Raw genomic sequence first — 23,528 nt, 5'->3', positions numbered from 1 at the left:
ACAAATCACAACACCAGCCCAGGTCACTGGACTGGCTCCATGAGATATCCACTTGGATTATCTTCCATATGAAAATTTCTGACTTTGTTAAAGTTCATGAGTGGTTAACACCTTAAAGGTTATGAATTTTGTAAAGGTTTCAATCTCTTGTACTCCTTGAGCTTTGGTTTCTTTCATACTTGCAAAGTTTTAAGCACCTGCATTCCTTTTGCCCAGCTTTTGGCGGAGTATGAAACACTTACCAATGAACATGCACACATGAAAGTAAGTGACTTGAAGATATTCTAGTTTGTTTTGTTTTACAAAAAATGGTGCTGCTTCATATTTTATTGTTTAAAGTATTGAAGCTTCATGCTGATGCGGAAGAATGGAATTTTTATCATTTCAATTCAATTCCCTTCAAAGAAACATTTATTTCCATAGTTGCCAAGGTAGAGTCAAACAAAAATATACGAAAGTAATACTTCGGAACTTAAAAAACTCAGAAGGATACAATCAAGATAATATATAGGGAAGCAAATATGGAGGCATATTCAGTATGGAGGTGTATTTTGGAGGAGGCAATGGACTCCTCCAAATATGGAGGCAATGGACTAACAATATAAATGAAAAATGATAAATTAGGTTAAGATACCGAATGGTAAAAAATGAAGGAAAAATAGTCAAAAATACAATGAATAACAATAACAAGAATAAACAAATAAAAACGAATGAAATAACAATAAGGTAAGACTTGCAAAAGTGAATAAGAAATCAACGTGTAGAAAGGAAACTAACAATAATATGAGATCAAATTTTGTCTATAGGAAGACTTAAACCGACTCGCAGATGACTGTGCCTTCACTGCTCCATCAATACTATTCCAAAGGCGTGGCCCAAAATAACGTAGAGTATTAATGGAGTAAGATGTACGAGTAAAAGGTAGGAATAAGTTATGTTGTGATCTCGTGAAATGAGAGTGAATATCATGGACAACTGTAAAGTAAGATGAAATAACTTGTGGAAGTTTTGTTAATATGCTTGTACATAAACATCCCTGTATGTAATTTATTAATGTCAAAAAGTGTCAATGTGTTGAGTTTGGTAAAAAGAGGTGTAGTATGGTCACGTGGATGAGAGAGGGTGCAGATCCTTATTGCGCGCTTTTGAATAACTGAGGTGAGTGTTGCTGATTGTAACGAGAGCGTGCCCAGACAATGTTACAATAGTTCAGGTAAGGGAGGATTAAGGTATTATAGAGGGAGAATAAAATATATGGAGGAAGGAAGGTACGAAGTTTGGACAGTACGCCCGTGTTTCTAGAAATAATCTTAGCCATCGATAAAATATGATTAGTCCAGCTAAGTTTGTCATCCAAGATAACACCTAGAAATTTCGTCGAATGAACAAAAGTAATGGGTTCATTGGCAATATAGACAGAAGGAATAGTGTCAGACAGAGGTTTGGTGGATTTCCTAAAACAAAACCATACACTTTGTTTTATTTGGTTTATAGCCTGGTGTTGGCTTCGCAGTTAGGATGCCGGCTTGGGATCCTAGGATCCTGGGTTCGAATCCCGGTCGATCGTTGAATTAACACCAGGGGGGTTGACTCAGCCTGTCATCCTTCCGGGGTCGGCAAATTGAGTACCAGCTTGCTGGGATGAATGATCCCGGTGTGTACCCTGGTTTAGAATAGGTACACCGTATGCCGGCGCATCGTAAGAGGCGACTAAGGGTTGGCGCCAGGAAGGGCATCCGGCCGTAAAAAAAGATTGCTTCAAACAGGGAACCATGATTGTCATGGGGCCCGCAAGGCTAACCCCCGCTGTTGCGGGGAAAATGGCCTTAAAACGATCATTCATTTATTCATTTCATTTATATAGAGAGTTTGTTTGATTTAAACCAGGATGAAACCTTAATGAGCTCAGTATTGAGAGTGTTGATCAAAGAGTCATGAGAAGGATTGGAATAGACAATAGTTGTATCAACAGCAAAAATAAAAAAAGATAATAAAGAAGAGCAAGTATGTAGGTCATTAACATATAAGAAAAGAAGAGGCCCAAGTATAGATCCTTGAGTTCATTAATTAGATTTGTTGTTAGGACTGTCTATATACAGTACATTATGACATCTGCAAAATGGTGGCATTTTTGACTTGTATATTTGAAACTAAAGGGAATCTATTGATTGTGGATTTGCACATCAAGAGGCCTTGTGTGTCTGGGGAATTTGGTTTGTAGAACAGAAATTCTTCAGAAGGCTGAAATTTCTATGGTGAAAATAAGAAACTCCTTTCTACTGTGGTGTATTTTTTTTTTTCAGGAAACTTTGAGAAGTACAGAAAACAGGCTCATTGATGCAAATGATGAGGCAGCAGAGCTTAAGAGGTAATTGTTCAAAATATATGCACTATTTGTCATTTCTCACATCTCACATTGTGTTTAAATCTACGTTTAAACTTTATTCACCTTTCTTATTTATTTTTGTCGAGATATTTTCTGGCCTGACATTTTGAAAGACAAATCTGTTTCTATCATATTCAGATTATGTGGCCATCTTCATTCATTGCCAAACAAGAAAGCTCATGATTTGCACAATCTCGTTTTCAGGATTATGATGTTGACTCATATATTTGTGCCTGGCACCACTTCTAAACCGGACTTGCTGATGCAGGCCGATCACTATATTTGAATGCTGATTGACCGAGTCAGCTAGGTTTTGATGAACAATTCAATGGAGAATTCCCAAATGCACTTGTTTCTTCTTTGATACGAGCATATAAGACCTGTCGCTTCGCTGATGGATTTAATTAAAAGACATCATGTTGCACTTCACAAAACATATTTCTATATCTTTAAGTTTCAATGAGGATGTAAAATAAAGTGAAACGTGTGAAAAAGGGATATTTTATAGCATGTAATTGTTGTTGTTGTTGCCATTGTTGTGGCTGTTTCTTGTTGTCTGTGTGCTCCTTCTGTGTTTGGTAAGGTCGCGTTGTACGCGTGGTTCTGTTTGTGCATTTTTGGAATTGTGCGCGCCTGTCATACCATTTTTTTATTTACGTTTATGAGCAGAATTACGCGACTGGAGCTCGTGAGTAACGCAGCGATTAAATTTTAGCACTGAACCAGAACAACAAGAAAATGTGTTCACGATAACATTTGGATGCTAGCTAGATTGCCTTCCCTCTCCCTCGCCTTCCCCCTCCCTCAGTTTCCGAAAAACCTCAATCTTGGGTTGTGCGTGTCGTCAAGTGTTTCCCATTTTACGTGTGAATTGTGCCGCTGTAATAAACATAACACTTGCAATCATGAGTGGAAAGCGTTTGTGGAGTATCGAGGTTGGTAGTGTGAGCAAAATACAGAGGAAGGCCATCACTATTGAAGTAAAAATGGATATTTTAGGACGGTATGAAAGAGGCGATCGTACAGCTGATATGAGGACCAGGGAGTGATTGCTACATTCAAGGTGTATTATCTCCGAAGAACATTTGCAAACCTGGTGAAGTCAACTGATAATGATCAGATGACTGTAAAGGAATTCTGGAAGGCCTTTACAATAAGGGATGTTGAGGAGTGTTGGAAGGAAGTCACACGTTTCTGTATGAATGGTGTATTGGGGAAACTTTGCCCTCAATTTGTTCATAGCTTCAAGGGTTTCAGTGTAAATAATGATGTGCCGAAAGGACGACGTAAAATCGTTGAAATGCCGAAAGAATGCCAGCTTTGATGAGGTGGAGGAGGGTGATGTAGAGGAGTTGCTCGACTTGTACTGGGAGAAGCTCTCAAATGAGGACCTTCTACTGCTGGAGAAGGAATGTCAGGTGGATCCTAAACATAATTCAAATAAAATAAACTACTGTAACAGTAATAAAATAGGGCAATAAAGATGAGGATTGAGGCAGCACTCCCCCTAACCTATGCCTCTTACATTCTTATGGGTAAATTAGTTTTAATTTACACATTTTTCATTTGTTGTTTTGTCATTTTGTTTCATTTCATTTCATTTTTTTTCAGTGGAAGGTGAAATAGGTACACCGTATCCCTGCATGTCGTAAGAGACGACTAAGAGGGTTGGCGTCAGGAAGGGCAACCGGCCATAAAAACATTGCCTCAAAAAGAGAACCATGACAATCACAAGTACATATGGGCAGGGTGCAGCCCGAAGTGGAGATCGGTTTCTGAGGTTTGGGACATGGAATGTGGGGACAATGACAGGGAGATCAGGAGAAGTGGTGGAAGTATTGGTCAGAAGAAGAGTGGACATATGTTGTGTGCAAGAGACGAGATGGAAGGGAAGTGGTGTGAGAATGGTGAAGGGTAGGCAGGGACAGAAATACAAGTTTGTGTGGCAAGGGTGCCCGGGGGGCGTGAATGGTGTTGGTGTCCTGTTTTCTAAGGAGTTTGTAGACAGTGTGGTGAGTGTGACTAGAGTGAGTGATAGGTTGATGATGGTGAAAATGATGATTGGAAAGCTCTTGGTGAACGTCATCTCGGGATATGCTTCGCAGGTTGGTCGAAGCGATGAAGAGAAGGACAAGTTCTGGTGTGCGATAGAGAAGCTGATGGAAAACGTGAAAGATGAGGAAGTTGTTGTGGTGGGAGGAGACCTGAATGGACATGTGGGAAGGAGTATGGATGGTTTTGAGGGAGTTCATGGGGGTTACGGATATGGTGTGAGAAATGGAGAAGGTGAAAGGATTTTGGAGTTTGCTGATGGAGCTGATTTGTTGATTTGTAATACTCAGTTCCAGAAAGAGGACAATAAGCTTGTTACATACACGTCAGGTGGGTCGACGACAACCGTTGACTACCTGATGGTGCGTCGGCGAGATAGGGGGCACCTCCGGGACACAAAGGTGATCCCGGGGGAGGAGGCTGTTTCACAGCACCACTTGGTTGTCTGCGACATAAGGGTGAAAGGTGCGAGGAGAGCTCGGCGGGTGAAGTACCAACCGAGAATGAAGGTGTGGAGGTTGAAAGAGGTGACAGTAAGGGAGGCATTAAAAGAGAGGCTGAGTAGGGTAGAGGATGATGTGGTTGAGCTTGAAAGTGGTTGGATGTCCATGAAAGCTAGTCTGTTGGGAGCCGTTGGTGAGGTATGTGGATGGACAAAAGGACCACCGAGGCACTCGGAAACATGGTGGTGGGATGTTGAGGTTGGAAAGAGGATTGACGAGAAGAGGAAGAAGTTCAAAGAGTGGCAGAAGGCGAAGGGTACGGGAGCAGAAACAGCAGAGCATGAAAGTTATAAGGCAGCCAGGAAGGCTGCAAAGAAAGAGGTAGCAAAGGCGCAGCAGGCATGTAGGAAAATGTTCGGAGAACGCTTGGATTCGGAAGAGGGTCAGAAAGCAGTATTCAGGATTGCAAGGCAGATAGCGAAAGAGAGGTGTGATGTGATGGGGGTGACTTGCTTGAAGGATGAAGTGGGACAAATCGTTATCGACCCAGATGGAATTAAAGGAAGATGGAAAAGATATATGGAAATGCTGTTGAATACAGAGAATGAATGGGATGGCAACATAGAGAGTAACCCAGTTTTAGGACCGGCAGAGAAGATAACTGAGAAGGAAGTTGAGGAAGCGATAAAAGCAATGAAGAGTGGAAAAGCGGGAGGGCCGACGGGAGTTGTGGGAGATATGTTGAAGGCAGCAGGAAGTTGGGGTGTGAAGAGAATGACAGAGATCTGTAATCTGGTGGTGAAAGAAGGCCGCATTCCAGTGGATTGGGAACTGAGTACCCTCGTCCCTCTATACAAGGGGAAAGGTGACCCTCTGGAGTGTGGCTCGTACCGAGCGATAAAGTTATTGGAGCATGGAATGAAGGTATTGGAAAGGGTGTTGGAGAGGAGGATAAGGAAGAAAGTGAAGATCGACGAAATGCAGTTTGGATTTATGCCAGGAAGAGGAACGACAGATGCGCTTTTCATTGTGAGGCAGTTGCAGGAGAAGTACATGGATAAGAGGAAGAAGTTGTTTTTTGGGTTTGTTGATCTGGAGAAAGCATTCGATAGGGTTCCACACAAAGTATTGACATGGGCATTGAGGAAGTTAGGAGTGGAGGAATCGTTGATCAGAGTAGTGATGGCAATGTACAAAAGAGCACGCACAGCTGTAAGGACGAAGGACGGGAACAGTGGTGAGTTTGAGGTGAAGGTGGGAGTGCATCAGGGGTCGGTACTAAGTCCACTACTATTTGTAGCTGTGATGGAGGTGCTGGCTCAGACCGTAAAGGAGGGTTTACCGTGGGAGTTGTTGTATGCAGATGATCTGGTGTTGATTGCGGAAAGTATGGATGGACTGAAGGAAAAGATGAACAAGTGGAAGGAATGAATGGAGACAAAAGGTCTGAAGGTGAATATCGGAAAGACAAAGGTGATGGCAAGTGGTAAAGCATGTGGTGAGGTGGAAAGAACTGGGAAGTGGCCATGTGCTGTGTGCAGGAAGGGTGTCGGAGTGAACTCCCTTCAATGTACAATGTGTGCTGAGTGGGTTCATCAAAAATGTAGTGGTCTGAGAGGGTCATTAATTAACCAGTGTGGCAGCTACATTCAAATGTAAGGTGTGCACAGAGGGAGCTGCAGATGGAGGAAATGTTGAGTTGGATCTTGGAGACGGCGTGAAGCTGGAAGGTGTGAAAACATTTTGCTACCTCGGAGACATGCTGAATGGAGAAGGTGGATCAGACTCGGCAACGGTTGCTCGAGTGAGATGTGCATGGAAGAAGTTTCGGGAACTGAGTGGCGTGCTGATGAGGAGGAGAGTGTCGCTGAAGCTGAAGGGAAAGGTGTATGCTGCATGTGTGAGAAGTGTTATGATTTATGGGAGCGAGACATGGGTAATGAACGTAGAGCAGCAACGAAGGCTGGAAAGGGTGGAAATGCGAATGGTTCGATGGATGTGCGGAGTATCGTTGAGAGAGAGGAAGACAAATGATGAATTGCGAAAGATGATGGGAATATTGCCTGTGATTGATGCTGTGAAGAGGAACAGGTTGAGATGGTTTGGTCATGTATTGAGAAAGGATGAAAGTGACTGGTTGAGAAGAGTGATGGAAGTTAATGTAGAAGGAAGTAGAGGACGGGCAAGACCGAGAAAGACTTGGCTAAAGATGGTGGAAGAAGAAATGCGGGCAAGGGGGTTAACAAGGAGAGATGCAGAAAATAGGGCAAAATGGAGAAGATTGTCGGGACCGCAAGGCTAACCCCCGCTCTAGCAGGGAACATGGCCTTAAAATGCATGTTGTTGTTGTTGTTACACATTTTTCATTTACATGACTATATTCAAGAACGCAACAATGGCATAAATCAAGAGGTTGCTGTACTATTAAATATATTTCTCTTGCTTCGAGAAGTATTACGACATATAATTTTGTGTGCTCCTTCTGTGTCTCACGCTTTATTCTAAAGGGTTCCTGTTGTCGTAGCATACTCAAAAATAGTACCATTGGAATCGCTTTATTAAGCTCCAAGTCCTTCTAAAAGGCAACTTTATGATTAAATGGACATGACATTTTACAACCTGGAAATTTTTGTTTGAAGTAAATTGACTATTAGCTTTACAACGGTACCATTTTTATTATTCTACGACAGCAGGGAACCATTTGGAATATAGCATGACACACACACATACACACACACACACACACGCACGCACACACACACACACACACCTCAGAGTAGAAGATGGCCATCATATGTATGTCGTATACATATGCGCAAAACAATGACCAAAGAATACTTATGTTGAACAAGGCTGATCCTGAAAATACACCTGTCTCCAAGAAACAAAATCGAAGCCATAAACCAACTCGCATATCAATTCATTAATGATTACTTTTTAGATTCAGCCCTGGACAGTCTACAGACATGGTTTACTTGTTTATCTCTTCCCATCTGTTCAAATAATTGTATATCTTTGTGTTGGTTCATCTTCACAAGTTGAAGCTAGGAAGTCCATCATTGTATATGATGTGTGATTCCAGGTTGAACTCCAGGCTGGAGGTCCAGATAAAGCAAATGGAACACGGGAGAAGCACGACTCACGCACACCGCAATAGTGATGGTATTTCGGATCTTCTGCACATTTCCATCAGGTAAGAAGCTTCTCGATAGATCGTCATACCATAACCGAGCAGTATTACCCATTGGCCACGATATAGAATTTGTCACGGGATGTCAATATGTCAAGTAGATTGAATAAATAAGGAAAAGTAATACAGTATAAAAAGTAACACATTACAAATTAATGCAAATAAAACTAGTGATTTTCTGGACTTGTAATTATGATTTTTCATGAAATTACTTCTGTCCGCAAGCAAATGTTTTTTGTGTGGTTCATATGCATTTGGGTCAAAATATTGAAGCTTGCATTCACTATTGGTAGTAGAATGGCCTCCGAGGCTTTTGCATGTCAGGCACAGAAGCAGATTTTGTTTGTTGTTTCAATTAAAGAGTGAAATTTCTTCATACTAGTGCACCCACTTCCTATGGGAGGGGTCATGTTATTATCTTCTCTGGGGTATGTAGATTACAGTAGATCTTGTCTTGGGTCCGTTAATCTGTGGTGGGCGCCATAAGCATAGAATGCCTCAAGGAGGTGGGGATTACTCCAAATTTCTTTCAGTTTAGTGTTAAACAGCAGTCGCGACTGTTTAAAAAGGTAATGATATGTGTTTGTGGTTCATAATATTTTTTACTTCTGTTATGCTTGCCCCAAAATGAGATATTTATTTACATTAACACAGTGTTTTGTTCAAGGAGGAAAAAACCCTTGGGGAGAGGGGATATTATTAGTATTAATATTGTTTTGTAATAACATTAATATTATGCTATTATCATTAATGTTATTACTTTTATTGTTAGAAGTGCCTTTGGAAAAATGCCACGATTAATTATATTAACCCGGATATGCACCTTTACATGGATTTCGTGCAAGGTGGAAAACCCGCTAGGGGAGAGGGGGGAGGTGGGGGTGGGGAATGAAGTCGCTACTACCTCCATCATGTGGCCCTTAGTTCTCCTGACAAGTGGATGAGATTGGATAAGTAACGGCCAAATGTATTGCATTCAAAATAAGGCAGACAGACATATAGAAAATTGTATATTTTTGTATGATTTTGTCATTTCCCAGATCTTTACAGTTTTGCCCGTAGGGCAATGCCGTCTAGAATAACGTTTGTCACCCTGTATGTCCCCACAAACGTACACCAATCAGAGCCGAGGATCTGGTCACATGACTCCAGGGACAGTGTTTAGTAACCATTGCAGTTGCATATTTTACTAAAAGGGAATATAATAACACTATGTGTTACATTTTGGGGTCCCAGCGGGTGTCGTAAGGTAGGTAGGAGGTTTCACAAATTCCTCAATACAATTTCACAAATTCCTCAATACAATACAATTATGATTTTGAAATGCGATCGACACAGACCTTGCTCCCGAATCCGGAAATGAACACATGATAACTGTTCTCTGCTTTAATAATACTAGGGCATGCCCGTACTATATATATATCTAAAATTATATCCCCCCCCCTATTTACATGAAATGGTTTGGTCCAAAGCGAACGGCTTGCGAGTGGTGACAATCCCCCCCCCTCTATTTACATGCAATGGTTCGGTCCAAAGCGAACGGCTTCCGGAGTTTGGTAAATAAATCGCCATCGCGTACACAAACGCGCAGGAAAGCGAATGAATCGCAAATTCGTTTTTATTAGTTGTAAAACATAATGCCCAATTATTCAATTAGCGCCAACGTATTTTGGCTGTTTGCAATTTAATCGCAAGGCAAAGTAGAAAGAGAAGAGGGAAAAAAAGAAAAGCCTTGCCTTGCTGCAAACAGCTGCTGCAAACAACAACAACAGGGAAGGCTGCACTGTCCGGAAGTTGGCATATCGCAGTTACGATTATTTTAGTGTTAATGGCCAATTATTCAATTAGCGCCAACGTATTTTGGCTGTTTGCAATTTAATCGCAAGGAAAAGTAGAAAGAGAAGAGGGAAAAAAAGAAAAGCCTTGCATTAACGCATTAACGCTTGCATTGCATTAACGGTTCGGCACACGTGATAGCTCGCTGCTCTCTGATTGGTTGAAGCGTTTTTTGGACATAGCTCGGTAGGTACTTGTCCGATTAATTTCAAACCTTGAAAAGGCACATCCTCGGGTCCCCAGCAATATACCTGGCAAGTTTCAAGTATATCGGACCCGTGGTTGTCGAGAAACAGCGGTCACAGACACACAGACAGACACACAGAGATTGCTGGAATTATAGATAGATTTCGATACAATCGTGATTTAAAATGATATTTTGGTATATTAACACTGTAGTATTAATTTGTGATTGGAATGATGCTGTTTGAAATAAAAATATAGAGATATTCAGTTTAAAGCAGAATGAGGAAATGATGTAAGGGTTTCCATCCATAACATTCGTGGATTCCCCATTTGCAGTTTCGCCATTGACTGGATATAGCAACATTCAGACTACATACGTTTTTTGCCCAAGTCCTTCACAAATCTGCTGTCAATGCCTGACGTTCGACTGAATGTGGCATAGGAATGTGGAATTTATTGGTTCATCGTTTGCCATTCGCCGTTTTTTGTTTTTTTTACCCAAGTCATTCACGAACCGGCTGTTCGTGCCTGAAGTCAAAAAAATGTAATACTCACATTATTTGCTAACTGCTATCCCCACTCGTGTCATGCTATCCTCTTCAGCTAAAGTATCAAAATAGCCCTGCTATGCCATTGTTAGACTATCAGTCTTGTTTTATGTCTACACCGACGAAGTCGCTGGAGGCATTATGTTTTTGGATTGTCCGGCTGTCCGTCCGTCCTTCCGTGCTTCCGTCCTTCCATGATAGTTTTTCATTACCACTTTAACTTAAGAATGGCTGAAGGGATTAAACTTGGTACAATTATGTATAATGATGAAAGATGAACTGATTACATTATGGAGTCAAGAGTTCAAAGGTCAGAGGTCCCATTAGTTAAAAATTGTGTTACCGACCTATCTTGTGAACCAGTTATGGGATTTTGACCAAACTTGGTACCAGTATGTACTATGATACCGAGATTAACTTCTTCTATTTTGGGTTTATAAGGTCAAAGGTCTAAGGTCATGTGACCTTTAATTGAAAATCTTTATTATCGCAATGACTTATAAACCACTGAAGGTATTTAAACCCTATTTTGCACAAGTATTAGGCTGTAATACAAACAGGAACAAATTGCATTTTGGGTTCAAAATATCAAAGGTCAAGGGGCATGTGCCTTTTAACTGAAGATCATTTTATTACTGTAATAACTTGTGAACCACTAAAGGATTACAACCAAACTTGACACAAATATGGACTGTAATACAAAGATGAACATGAATGGATTTAGTTTTTGGTGCAATGGGTCAAAGGTCATGTGCCCTTTGAGAATCATTGTGCAGACCCAGACCATAACTCGGGTTTGAAGCATGTGTTGTTCTCTCTGTTCTATTTATCTTTTCTCTCTCTCTCTCTCTCTCTCTCTCTCGCGCCCCCTTCTGGATGGTTGTGAGTCGTGCGTGGGTGTGGTAATCATGGCGGCTGTGGGTGTTGAGCTGTGAGTACGGTGCTGTGTTGGTGGTCTTTCCTATCCTCCTTTCACTCCATTTGTGTCCTTGTACGAGTTTGTGAAGTTTTCTCCGTGTTTCCCTTCTGCTCTTGAGACAAGAGAGGGAGAGAGAGACAGCACGGTAACGGTTAGCCACCTGTATTAATTTATAACGTGGGTTGGTTATATCGTGCCGATTATTTATTTATTTATTTATTTATTTAACTAATTTTGATTTGTTTGGTTAGTTTATTGCATTGTTACTGTTTAGTTTGTTTAGTTTATTGCCGATAAATGGCTAATAGGAATAGTCAAAGGACTGCTGATCGTGTTAGTGATGAGGTGTTATCGCGTAAGCACGGGCTGTGCTTTGTTCCGCCGGAAGACGTGCAAATGGACGATGTTCTACTTGCAATTGGGGATTTGATCGGGGTAAATAACATTCGTGCTGCGTCTCGAATGAACCACAAAGTGGTGGTTTTCGTGTCACAAGTTAGCCTTGCAGACATCGTGGTGCAAAACGGGTTAACGTTGGGGAATGACCAATTTGTCCCGGTATCGTCCATGGACACGCCGGCGGTTAAAGTTATTTTAAGTAACGTTCCGCCCTTTCTGAGGAATGAAGAAATCCTACGTAAATTAGGGGAGCATGGGACTGTCGTCTCACGAATTATCACGGTCCCCCTGCGAACCAGGAACGGAAGGCTGAAGCATGTAGAGTCGTTTAGACGTTTTTGTTTCGTCGTACTAAAGGATGAGGCAAAACAGCTGAACATATCTATAAATTTTAAAATAGGAGATCATGATTACCGGATCTTTGCAGCTACTGAGACCTTGATTTGCTATACATGTGGGGCATACGGACACACTCGGCAGTATTGTCCTGATGTGAGGAAGAGTTATGCCACAGCAGCTGGGGCAGCCCCCCCTCCCCCTGTAAATGACTTGAACGACCCTGTAGATGAGCCAGGTGTCGAAAAAAGGTCAACACCGGAATACGAGGGTGCGGGTGACAGTGGTGCTGGTGGAGAAGCCCATACGGTAGTGGAGCAACCATATGTGGAGGAGAGGCTGCAACCTCAAGAACAAAGGGACTTCGAGGAGGTGAAGCTGATGGAGACCGAGTCGAGGAGAAACTTGAAACGCTCTCTTGCGAGCGATGAGAATGGAGGAAAAGGAAACAAAATGGTTCTCGTGCAGGCAGATGGTAATACAGACCAACCTGATGACCATGAGCAAAATGGTAATGCAATAGGTAGAGATGGGAATCTGCCCATTTCACAGGATGAAGATAATCGAAGCATTACCGAGCGTGTCACCGTGTGTGATGGTGGACACCCTGCACCATGCGACGAGCAGTTAAGGACCCTCATCTCAACGGAAGATGATGAGAAAGAGATTGATAAGTTGGTGGCAGACAACAACGATGGGGTAGTTGGTGCCATGCAGACGCAACAAAAATACCATGGTGACAATGACACAGATGAGGTGCCAGTTCCTGACACACCACTGGGTGAGAGTGGGGTCGAGGCTGATGAAGGATGCAGTCTTGCTGCCCTGAGTGAGTCTCAGAAGGAGCAGGTGAGGCAAGCAGAGGTGACAAAAGGGAAGGTCATTGATTTCTTAAACGAAACGTTTAGACAACGTCATGTTGTAATTAGAGATCATTTCCCTGATGTTCAAGCTTTCATTAAGGTTTCGAAACCTCTTTTACAGAAAAATGACCCCATGCTCTCGGAGCCTCAATTTCAACGTCTTCGTAAAGCAGTAACAAAGGCGAATAAGGAATTGCAGGCGGACGGTGAGCTACCACCTTAGAATGACAACGCGAGAAATACATATTGCCTCCCTGAACATCAATGGGGGATGTGCCCCCTTACGAAAAATTCAAGCAATCCAGGCAATGGAGAGGGTAAAAGCAGATGTCATTCTATTGCAAGAGACCCATGCCACAAACAATTTGGCAGCTGAATGGTGTAAACTCTTTAAAGGGCAATGGTGGCTGAGTGGGGTTTCCACACCCAAGGCGGGTGTTGCCATCGCCTTAAGTCCCAGGCTTCCCACTCAGAGTGTTATTTATCGGGAGGTCCATAAGGCACATTTGATAGCGGTGGAGTTCTACTGCAATACACAAAAGCTTATTAAAGTAAATGTGTATGCACCAAGTGAACCTATAGAAAGAAGAACATTCTTTTCCACATTGCGGGACTTTGTAGAGGGGCTGGATCCAGCTGCTCTCACCTGTATCGCAGGGGACTTTAACTGTACAATTGATCCTTCAGTTGACAGGAATGGACATGAACCCCACGGCGCTTCTGCAAAGGTGTTAGCGAGCCTCATCAAGAACTATTGTTTTGAGGATGTGTGGAGGTTGCAGCATCCAACTTCACGGGCCTACACATGGTGCAGATGTCATGATGGCGTCATATCAAGGGCAAGGCTGGACAGGATCTATATCAATAAGCCAATGCTGAATGTGGTGTCCACTACCCAAATACTCCCAACAGGGTTTTCAGATCATAATTTAGTGGCAATGTCCTTTAAATTACCCCTGACATCAGGAGGTAGCGCGTACTGGTCACTCAATACTCGGTTGTTAAGTGATAAGAAATTTGAAGATGCTTTCCAAACAGTGTGGGGGAAAATCCGGTCCTCTAAGCTTGAGCATGCCAACCTTCGCATATGGTGGGACCTTGCAAAGTGTCAAGTTAAAACGTTTTGTCAACAGTATAGTCTGTTTACTACTAAAATGCAAAGTCTCTCAGTTGACTCATTAAAGGCCGAAATTGCAGAATTAGAACAGAATCGTAATGGGGCTGGGAAAGATTTGGGATATGATCAGTTACTATGGACAAAAAGGTCGTTACTGACCGAAATGGTGAGGCAGCGGGCAATGGGTACCTTGGTGCGTATGAGGATGAGTTACTTGACTTTGGATATGCCAAATAAGGACTTCTTTAGTTTGGAGAACTCTGTCAAAAAAGCACAACAGATTCACGGGCTACGTGCTGCTAATGGGTCAATAGTGACCTCCCAACAGGAGATTAAGTCTGTTTTGAAGGGTTTTTATACAAACTTGTACTCCCCCCAGAGCATAAGTAATGAGATCTTGCAGGAGCTGACTACTGGGCTTCCAAGACTTGAGGAGGACCAGCAACGCACATTGAACATGTCAGTTTCGGCTGCTGAACTTGAAACTGCTATGCGGAGCTTGAAGGATGGTAAAGCCTCTGGGATTGATGGTTTGCCTGGAGAGTTCTATAAGACTTTTTGGAAACTTGTGGGACCTGACCTGCTTGAGGTATTTGATGAATGCCTTCATGTTGGAGAGCTTCCTCTGTCCTGCAGAAGAGCAGTCATGTGCCTGTTGCCAAAGGCTGGGGACACTCAACTAGTCGAGAACTGGCGGCCTGTCTCATTGCTGTGTGCGGATTACAAGCTTTTGTCAAAGGCTTTAGCAAACCGTTTGGGAACTGTGATCAGCTCTATTGTGCACCCTGACCAGACCTACTGTGTACCAGGAAGGTCAATTTATGACAATATTTTTTTGATAAGGGATATTATTTCTTGTAATAAGTACTTGCGTGCCAGTTTTGGGTTGTTGTTTCTTGACCAAACAAAGGCTTTTGATCGTGTTGATCATACATATTTGTTTTCTGTTCTGGAGCGGATGGGTTTTGGCGAAACTTTCATTTCCTATGTTAAGCTGTTATACACTAACACCTTTTGCATGATGAAAGTAAACGATAGTTTATGTCCCCCTTTTCCTTTCCGACGGGGTATCCGTCAAGGTTGTCCCCTTTCTGGACTTCTGTATATAATTGCCCTTGAACCACTCTTAGCATCCATCAGGCAGCGAATAACTCAGGATGTGGGAGCCGTTTTTAGTTCAAGATTTGTGGTCACAGCTTATGCTGATGATGTATGTGTTCTGATTAAAGGCCCAAGTAGTGTTGCTGCGGTGCAGCGTTGCCTTAAAGACTACTCTGCGGCCTCTTCTGCCAAAGTAAATTGGGGCAAGAGTGTAGCCTTATGGTGCGGTTCAGATAACCTTTCTTTAACACTGCCACCGTCACTCCCACATAATTTAGAGTGGAAAACAAATGGGGTCAAATATCTTGGTGTCTATCTCGGCAACCAGGAAGTAGAAATGAAGAACTGGGAAGGAATGATTGAACAAATTACACACCGGTTGAAACGATGGGAAGGACTGCTGCGATCTCTTTCTTACAAAGGCCGCACTCTTGTTATAAATAACTTGATAGCAGCAACATTATGGCATAAACTAATTGCCTTGCAGCCACCCAATGAGTTGATACCAGCCATCCAGCGGGTCTTGGTCAATTTCTTTTGGAATGGATACCACTGGCTTCGGCCGCAAATACTGTACCATCCTCGGAAGGAGGGTGGACATGGAATTGTGGATGTGTCCACCCGGCTTATGGCTTTTCGCCTGCAGTCTGTGCAACGTCTGTTGTATGCTGAAGAGCTGCCCTGGCGCTCATTTGCGTTTTGCTTGTTGCAACAAGCGGGAGGCCTGTGTTATGATAGGCACTTGTTCCTGGTGAACCTTGACCGTGTCAGCTTAGTTTCAATCCCAATTTTTTATCAGGGTTTGCTGAGAGTTTGGAAAGGTTTTGGGGTTCATCGTTGCCTTGAGGCTTATAATTGCCGGATGTTTATCCAAGAGCCTATTTTCTATAACGGTTTTTTTCCATGCATTCCTCATAGTCCGACTTTGATTAGGAAATTTACTCAAGGAGGAATTGGCAAAGTTTGTGACCTGAGGGATACATCTGGGACAAAATGGATGTCTGCTGGCAGGGTGGCGGCCATTCTTGGTTTAAGATCCGTGCGTATTGTCAGCCAAATTATACGCATCGTCAAGAGGAAGTTTAAGGAGTTAAATATTGGCTGGGAAGGTATAAACAATGTCGAGGATTTTCGGCTGTCTTTCCCTGAAATTAAGGTGCTCCCAGCTCTCCAGTCAAATGGTGAACTTGTATCTCCTTTTCATTTGGTAAAAAAGGCGGGTATTCACAAGCTCCTTCGAGAAAACCAAGCATCACCCTTCTCCGGAGTGGCGCGAGTGGCCTTGTGGTCAGAAAGGTTAGGGCCAGGGTCTCCTGCCACGCCACTGTGGCCTAATATGTACAAACTACCTATTTATGGGTTCCTCGCAGATATCCAGTGGAGACTAGCACATTGGGCCCTCCCTACGAACACCTTTGTTCATCACCTTGACAGCTCAGTGCCAGTAGCATGCCCCTTCTGTGTCCAGAAGGAGGATCTCTTTCATGCCTATGTGAAATGCGAAAGACTAATACCTCTTTTCTTGATTCTCACACACCTTTTTGAGCAGTTGTCTTTTCCTTTTTTCTTCACACTCTTTTATTTTTGGTGTATCTTTCAGACCCTCCTGCAAGGACTCTGGTGTTCTCCTAAACTTCTTAGTTGCTGTAGCAAAATATTCAATATATAAATCAAGGAAAATTTAAATTGATAATGGGCATGGGTTTGATGTTGTTCCTATGTTTAAAGGGCTGGTGTCTGCAAGAATAAGGTTAGAGTTTGATTATTATGTGGCGAATGAAAATGTCAAACTCTTTGAGTACAAATGGTGTATTAATGAAGCATTATGTGTTGTAAATGAATCGAATTTGTACTTTTCTTTTTAACATGAAGAACTGTTGTTTTCATTTTTATTTTTCTCTCCTGTAAAAATGTAACTTGACCTGGTGTATTTTTTTGTGAAATAAATGGTGTTGCAAATTCAATTCTCTCTCTCTCTCTCTCTCTGTCTCTCTCTCTCTCTCTCTCTCTCTCTCTCTCTGTCTCTCTCTCTCTCTCTCTCTCTGTCTGTCTGTCTCTCTCTCTCTCTCTCTCTCTCTCTCTCTCTCTGTCTCTGTCTCTGTCTCTGTCTCTCTCTCTTTTTTTTTTTTTTACTTAACCTTTAATGGAGATTCAAAGATAAGTGCATTGACATTTACCTTGGAAGGAAGCATATCCATTGATACATGCACATCAAATTCTACGTTTAGTTATTAATTGATTCATCCCTGGTTAATTAATCCCTGTTATTCCCTTACCTTTATTCATCCCTGGTTAATCCTGGTCCCTGGTTAATTAATTAATTGATTCATCCCTGGTGTTGGGCTAGCGGCTAGGGTGCCGCCTTAGGATCCTAGGATCCTGGGTTCGAATCTCGGTCGATCGCCGAATTAATGCCAGGGGGGTTGACTCAGCCTGTCATCCTTCCGAGGTCGGCTAATTGAGTACCAGTTCACTGGTAATTCCCTGTTTGTCGTTGAAGGCGGCAAAAAGGGTTGGCGTCAGGAAGGGCATCCGGCCATAAAACATTGCTTCAAAAAGGGGACCAAAAAACAACAACTACCACGGTCCCCGAAAAGGCCAAGCCCCGCTTTGCGGGGAAAAATGGCCTCTAAACGGTGGGTTTATTAATTGATTCATAAACGATTCCACAGTTTTGCCAGCTTTGTTTTTGGATTATCACACGACTTTCATTTTATGCCTTAGAAGCCTTATGGCATTCTTGATCATGACATGTATTGTCATGATATTATGTATTACTAGCAGGAATACCTGGCGTTTCCTGGGGTGGGTTGGTTTTGACAGGCCCCCCAGATTTTGGGGAGGGGGGGAAGGGAAGGAGGAAAAATTTACCTGGCAAAAAGTGCTTTAACTTCAGTGTTGCCCAGGTAAAAAAAAAAGGAAATTGTAATACCCTCTGCCACCATCACCAGTTGGCGCTACACGATACACATTTACATAGAGAATTTACACCGCATGAGGCCGTGGCCACATAGCCTATGTTACCCACCAGACAAAGTTGTATTTGTATTTGTACCCCGAGTAAAGTGCATAAGTGTTTATAGCTGGAGTACCCGGTGTTGCTCAAGCGAAAAAGAAACATTAACATATTTGAAATGAGGGCAAATATAATGCAAAAGCAACTACATCCAAATCAGAATCCATCACAAATGTCAAAAATCGTCATTTTACCTTTTCGTTGAATATATGCTGGTGAATGTGCCGTTGATCACGTTTCTGAGTTAAGTATGATGACGTTCAGGAAGAAGAAGAAGCCGTACTTCCAACTTCGACCGCTTCTGGAATTGTTTGATTATTTGTGTTCAAATGTCTGGTAATTGTTTTGTATTTATTTATGTGAATCTGTACTTGTATATAGCTGTCATTAATCAAAAAGGCTTGGGCACTATAGAGCGATTTTTAAAAAATAAAAAAAAACGAACTTTTTGTCTTTTTGCCTAAAACACTCCCAAGCAGTCACTGATGAACCTTTGAAAGTTTGACAAAGATCTGTTCAGCCATCTCTGAGAAAAATGGCGACAGACAGACAAACGGCTCTCTAATATATAGCAGATACAATTATATCCTAACAAACTAAAATAAGGGCGCAGTTTTCTTACACATGGTATTAAGACTTTGGTTGTTGGTTCCATTTTGTAATACTTTGAGGATAAATATTACGACCTTTTTTATTCTTCTTCTTCTTCTTTATGGTAACCTCCACTCTAGCAGGGAAAATGGCCTTAAAATGCATGTTGTTGTTGTTGTCTTCTTCTTTATGGTATTTTAAAGTCTGGTGATAGATTGTAACTTGCTGGGGTTTATCCAGCAATAATCCACTGCACCTTAACCAAATGTTTTGTTCCCGTATTTGTGTTCTGGAAGAGATTGTATCTGCCTGCAGCCCCTCGCACATAGATGGGAAAGCCTCAACAAACTGCTCCCCTCGTCACGTCTCCAGCAGCCGCCGCAAATGGCTGACATCACCCCAGGAGGTTCCATTTGCGAACACCAACCGTCAGGTGGAAGGCAGGTATGGCTACTTTCTTTAATTTCCTTCAAGTAACTTATTTCTTTTTCCAGTGTTAAGTGAAAGTAAAACGGATCCATGTGTATTGATATTCGAACTACAGTATTTACCTTTTCAAAATAAGCCAGCAACAGTGTGTTTTCTTTAATCTTTTTCTTATCGTTTCCAAATGTAACCATCTTTGTTGTAGTTTCAACTTGTCTTCACCCAATATATTTTCATTATTATTTTTTACATTGTTGGTTTGGTTTGGGTTTTATCTCATGTTTAGGTTTGGTTTGGTTGTTGTTGTTAATGCATTGCCCCGGTCAGTTCTGGTTGAACAAACCAGGGACACAGAGATAGCCGATCGATCTCACAGGAGTGACCCAGAGATCCCTTCCATCCAAGATGTTGTGCTCTTGCCTCTACGAAGCCAGGACCAAGCAATCTTCCATGATATGTTTTATTGTGTGTGGAGCGGCCTGGCGGTGGTTGCAGGTGTCGTCAGTGGTGGCGTCGAGTCTGTGTTTGTCGTGTAATAGTTGTGGGTGGTGTCAACAGCGAAGGCGTGAAAGGTGAACATGATCAGACCTGGGGAGTGGTTTCTCTGTGTCATTGATGGGTGGGGGTTTTGTGCCCAAGATACTGTTTGGACCCAGGTTGGTTATTACATTTATGGTGATGTGGGTGTGGATGTGTTTTTTGTTGTTTCCATTGTTCGGTGGGGGGAAGTTACAAAGGATGTCACTGTAGTGTCTTTGTGGTGTAGTTTTAATGTGCTTAGGGGCCTGTTGGTGGTTGTACATGTAGTGGCACAGGTGATTAGGGTTGGCATTTACCGTTGGAAGGAACTGTTCACCTCTCAGGTCTAAGTGGTCTTTCATGTTTAGTATTTTTAGCTCACCTGGAACGAAGTTCAGGGGAGCTTATGTGATGGAGCGCTGTCTGTCCATCAGTCCTTAAACACTTGAAACTTCTCCGAAACCGCTGATGGGATTGCGACAAAATTTGGCACAAATGATATTTGTTGTGTTGTGACTAAAGTTTGTTCACGGCATTAAAAAAAAGTCGGGGTCTAAGGGGGTTTACCGGGGTCAAAATGGATCCAGGTTTAACCCCCTAAAATAGGAATTTGCTTTTTCCTCTGAAACTACACACACTATTTCGTTTAAACTTGACCACAACCTTCATCACCCGTGATGTACCAAAGTTTGTTCACGGCACTAAGAAAATCAAAGTCTAAGGGGGTTTGCAGGGGGTCAAAGTGGGTCCAGGTTTGACACCCCAAAAGAGGTATTTGCTTTCTTTTCTTAAACTACACACACAATTTTGATGAAACTTGACCACAACCTTCACCACCCATGCTGTACCAGTGTACCAAAGTTTGTTCACGGCATTAAAAAAATCTGCCCCTTTAGGGATCTATGGGGGCTGCCCCCCTAAATAGGTATTTGCTTTCTTCTCAGAAACTACACATGCAATTTCGATGAAACCACCACAACCTTAATCACCCATGATGTACCAATGTTTGTTCAAGGCATCAGAAAAATTGGGGTCTTAGGAGGTATATGGTGAAGGGGAGGTTTGTTGGAGTGGAGATTTGTGGTTGGGGGAGGGGAGGTTTGCCCCCCAAAATAGTTTTTTGTTTGTTTGTTTGTTTGTTTGTTTAAAGTCTTATGATTATGTTCGTATGATTCTACATGCTGCCCTGTCTTCTAGCAACCTTTGAAATTGGTTTAGAATACCTTTTGTCGGTGCAGTATACTGTTTATTCTACCAGGTGAGCGCCAGGGGTATTGCCCCTATGTTTATTACTTGTCTGTGTAAGTGCTCGATGGGTGTTGTTAATGTGCAACCTGTGATTATGAGAAGGGCTTTGTTTTGTATGGTCTGCAGGATGTTGAGATGTGTGTTTGATAAGCAAGAGTCCCAAGATGAGCTGTCATAGTTGATGACTGATCCAATGTACTATGTTTATGTTGGTGATGTTGTTTCTTTGTGGTGTCCGAAGTTGCTGCCTGTGAGTGCCCAAAGTGAGTTCAGCCTGGGTGTGCATGTTTTTATCTTGCCAAAACGAAGTTTTTGCAAGATGTATTAGTCAGCTTGTATGTTTGTTTGTTTGTTTTTTTGTTTTTTTGTTTTTTTGTTTGTGGTTAATCATTTTTTTTCACGTTTAGATCACTCTGTAGACCACAGTTATTATTGGAAACTCCTGTAACTTCGCATATCAGAGTCCTATAGAGATACCCTTCAGCACACAAAATTTTGAAGGTCAAGGTCAAAGGTCAAGGTCACTTTGCGGTCAATCATGGAGGTCAACGAAACCCTTATTTTTTGACTAACTTTGATCGGATCGTCTCCAAACTTCATGGGAATCTAGTATATGGTCCGGCGCTCAGCTGATTAGTTTTTGGTGGCGATCGGCCTTGACCTTCATGGTTAGCGCTGGAGGTCGAAAATTATTGACCCCAAGGTCAAATTTTGAAATCGTAGGTACCATATCGAGTAATACCTCATATGAATGCCCTTGATGAGTGCTTCCCAGATCTGTAAACAGTTTGACGCTATGACGTCATTTGATGACGTCATGATGAAAAAACGGAATTTTCACATTTTGGCAAGATACGGTTCACCCTGTGGGTGACATATGTTCATTTGTTTGTTTTTTTATCTTGCCAAAACGAAGTTTTTGCAAGATGTATTAGTCAGCTTGTATGTTTGTTATCTTGCCAAAACGAAGTTTTTGCAAGATGTATTAGTCAGCTTGTATGTTTGTTTGTTTTTTTGTTTGTGGTTAATCATTTTTTTTTCACGTTTAGATCACTCTGTAGACCACAGTTATTATTGGAAACTCCTGTAACTTCGCATATCAGAGTCCTATAGAGATACCCTTCAGCACACAAAATTTTGAAGGTCAAGGTCAAAGGTCAAGGTCACTTTGTGGTCAATCATGGAGGTCGACGAAACACTAATTTTTTGAGTAACTTTGATCGGTTCGTCTCCAAACTTCATGGGAATCTAGTATATGGTCCGGCGCTCAGCTGATTAGTTTTTGGTGGCGATCGGCCTTGACCTTCATGGTTAGCGCTGGAGGTCGAAAATTATTGACCCCAAGGTCAAATTTTGAAATCGTAGGTACCATATCGAGTAATACCTCATATGAATGCCCTTGATGAGTGCTTCCCAGATCTGTAAACAGTTTGACGCTATGACGTCATTTGATGACGTCATGACGAAAAAAACGGAATTTTCACATTTTGGCAAGATACGGTTCACCCTGTGGGTGACATATGTTCATTTTTATTGTTTGTAATGTGATCTGAGAATGACATGGATGTGTTAAAGATAACTCCGAGTATTTTTGTTTGGTTTGTGTGGGATGTGGATGTTGTTCAGTGTGTTGTGTGATGCAACGCTATGTTCAGCAACAACAACAACAACAATAACAGGAATTTTAAGGCCATTTTCCCTGCTAGAGCGGGAGTTAGCCTTGCGGCCCCTATGACAATCTTCTCCATTTTGCCCTATTTTCTAGATCTCTTGTTAACCCCCTTGCCCGCATTTCTTCTTCCACCACCTTTAGCCAAGTCTTTCTCGGTCTTCCCCGTCCTCTATTTCCTTCTACTTTCGTTTCCATCACTCTTCTCAACCAGTCACTTTCATCCTTCTTCAACACATGACCAGACCATCTCAACCTGTTTATCTTCACAGCATCCATCACAGTCTCTATTCCCATCATCTTTCACAAATCATCATTTGTCTTCCTCTCTCTCAACGATACTTCACACATCCACCGAACCATTCACATTTCCACCCTTTCCATCCTTCGTTGCTGCTCTACGTTCATTACCCATGTCTTGCTCCCGTAAATCATAACACTTCTCACACATGCAGCATACACCTTTCCCTTCAGCTTCAACGACACTCCCCTCCTCGTCAGCATGCCACTCCGTTCCCGAAACGTAATCCATGCACATTTCACTCTAGCAACCGTTGCTGAGTCTGATGTTGTAATTCCTTGGTGTAATTTGTAACAAAAAGTTGTAACAACATCTTGGTGTAACAATGCTTTGTTCCTTTGGTGTAATTTGTTAGAAGAGTGACTGTTGATTTTGAGGTGGC

The 23,528-nt window shown here is 42.2% G+C and overlaps 1 protein-coding gene across 2 annotated transcripts in view; it reads left to right on the top strand.

Annotated features, from left to right (window-relative positions):
* The window catches only part of MPHOSPH9 (M-phase phosphoprotein 9), a 164,343-nt gene that overhangs the window by 50,139 nt on the left and 90,676 nt on the right, over window positions 1-23,528 (top strand). For both annotated transcript variants that reach the window (XM_078780351.1, XM_078780352.1), the window contains exons 16-19: window positions 217-264; window positions 2,304-2,368; window positions 7,964-8,074; window positions 19,299-19,427. In XM_078780351.1, the coding sequence (XP_078636477.1) occupies window positions 217-264; window positions 2,304-2,368; window positions 7,964-8,074; window positions 19,299-19,427 (353 nt within the window). The remainder of the gene's footprint in view (window positions 1-216; window positions 265-2,303; window positions 2,369-7,963; window positions 8,075-19,298; window positions 19,428-23,528) is intronic.

The sequence above is a fragment of the Myxine glutinosa genome, chromosome 6 (assembly GCF_964187855.1).
Source record: "Myxine glutinosa chromosome 6, kmMyxGlut1.1, whole genome shotgun sequence".
NCBI lineage: Eukaryota > Metazoa > Chordata > Myxini > Myxiniformes > Myxinidae > Myxine > Myxine glutinosa.
This window is presented reverse-complemented; position numbering and strand designations above follow the sequence as displayed.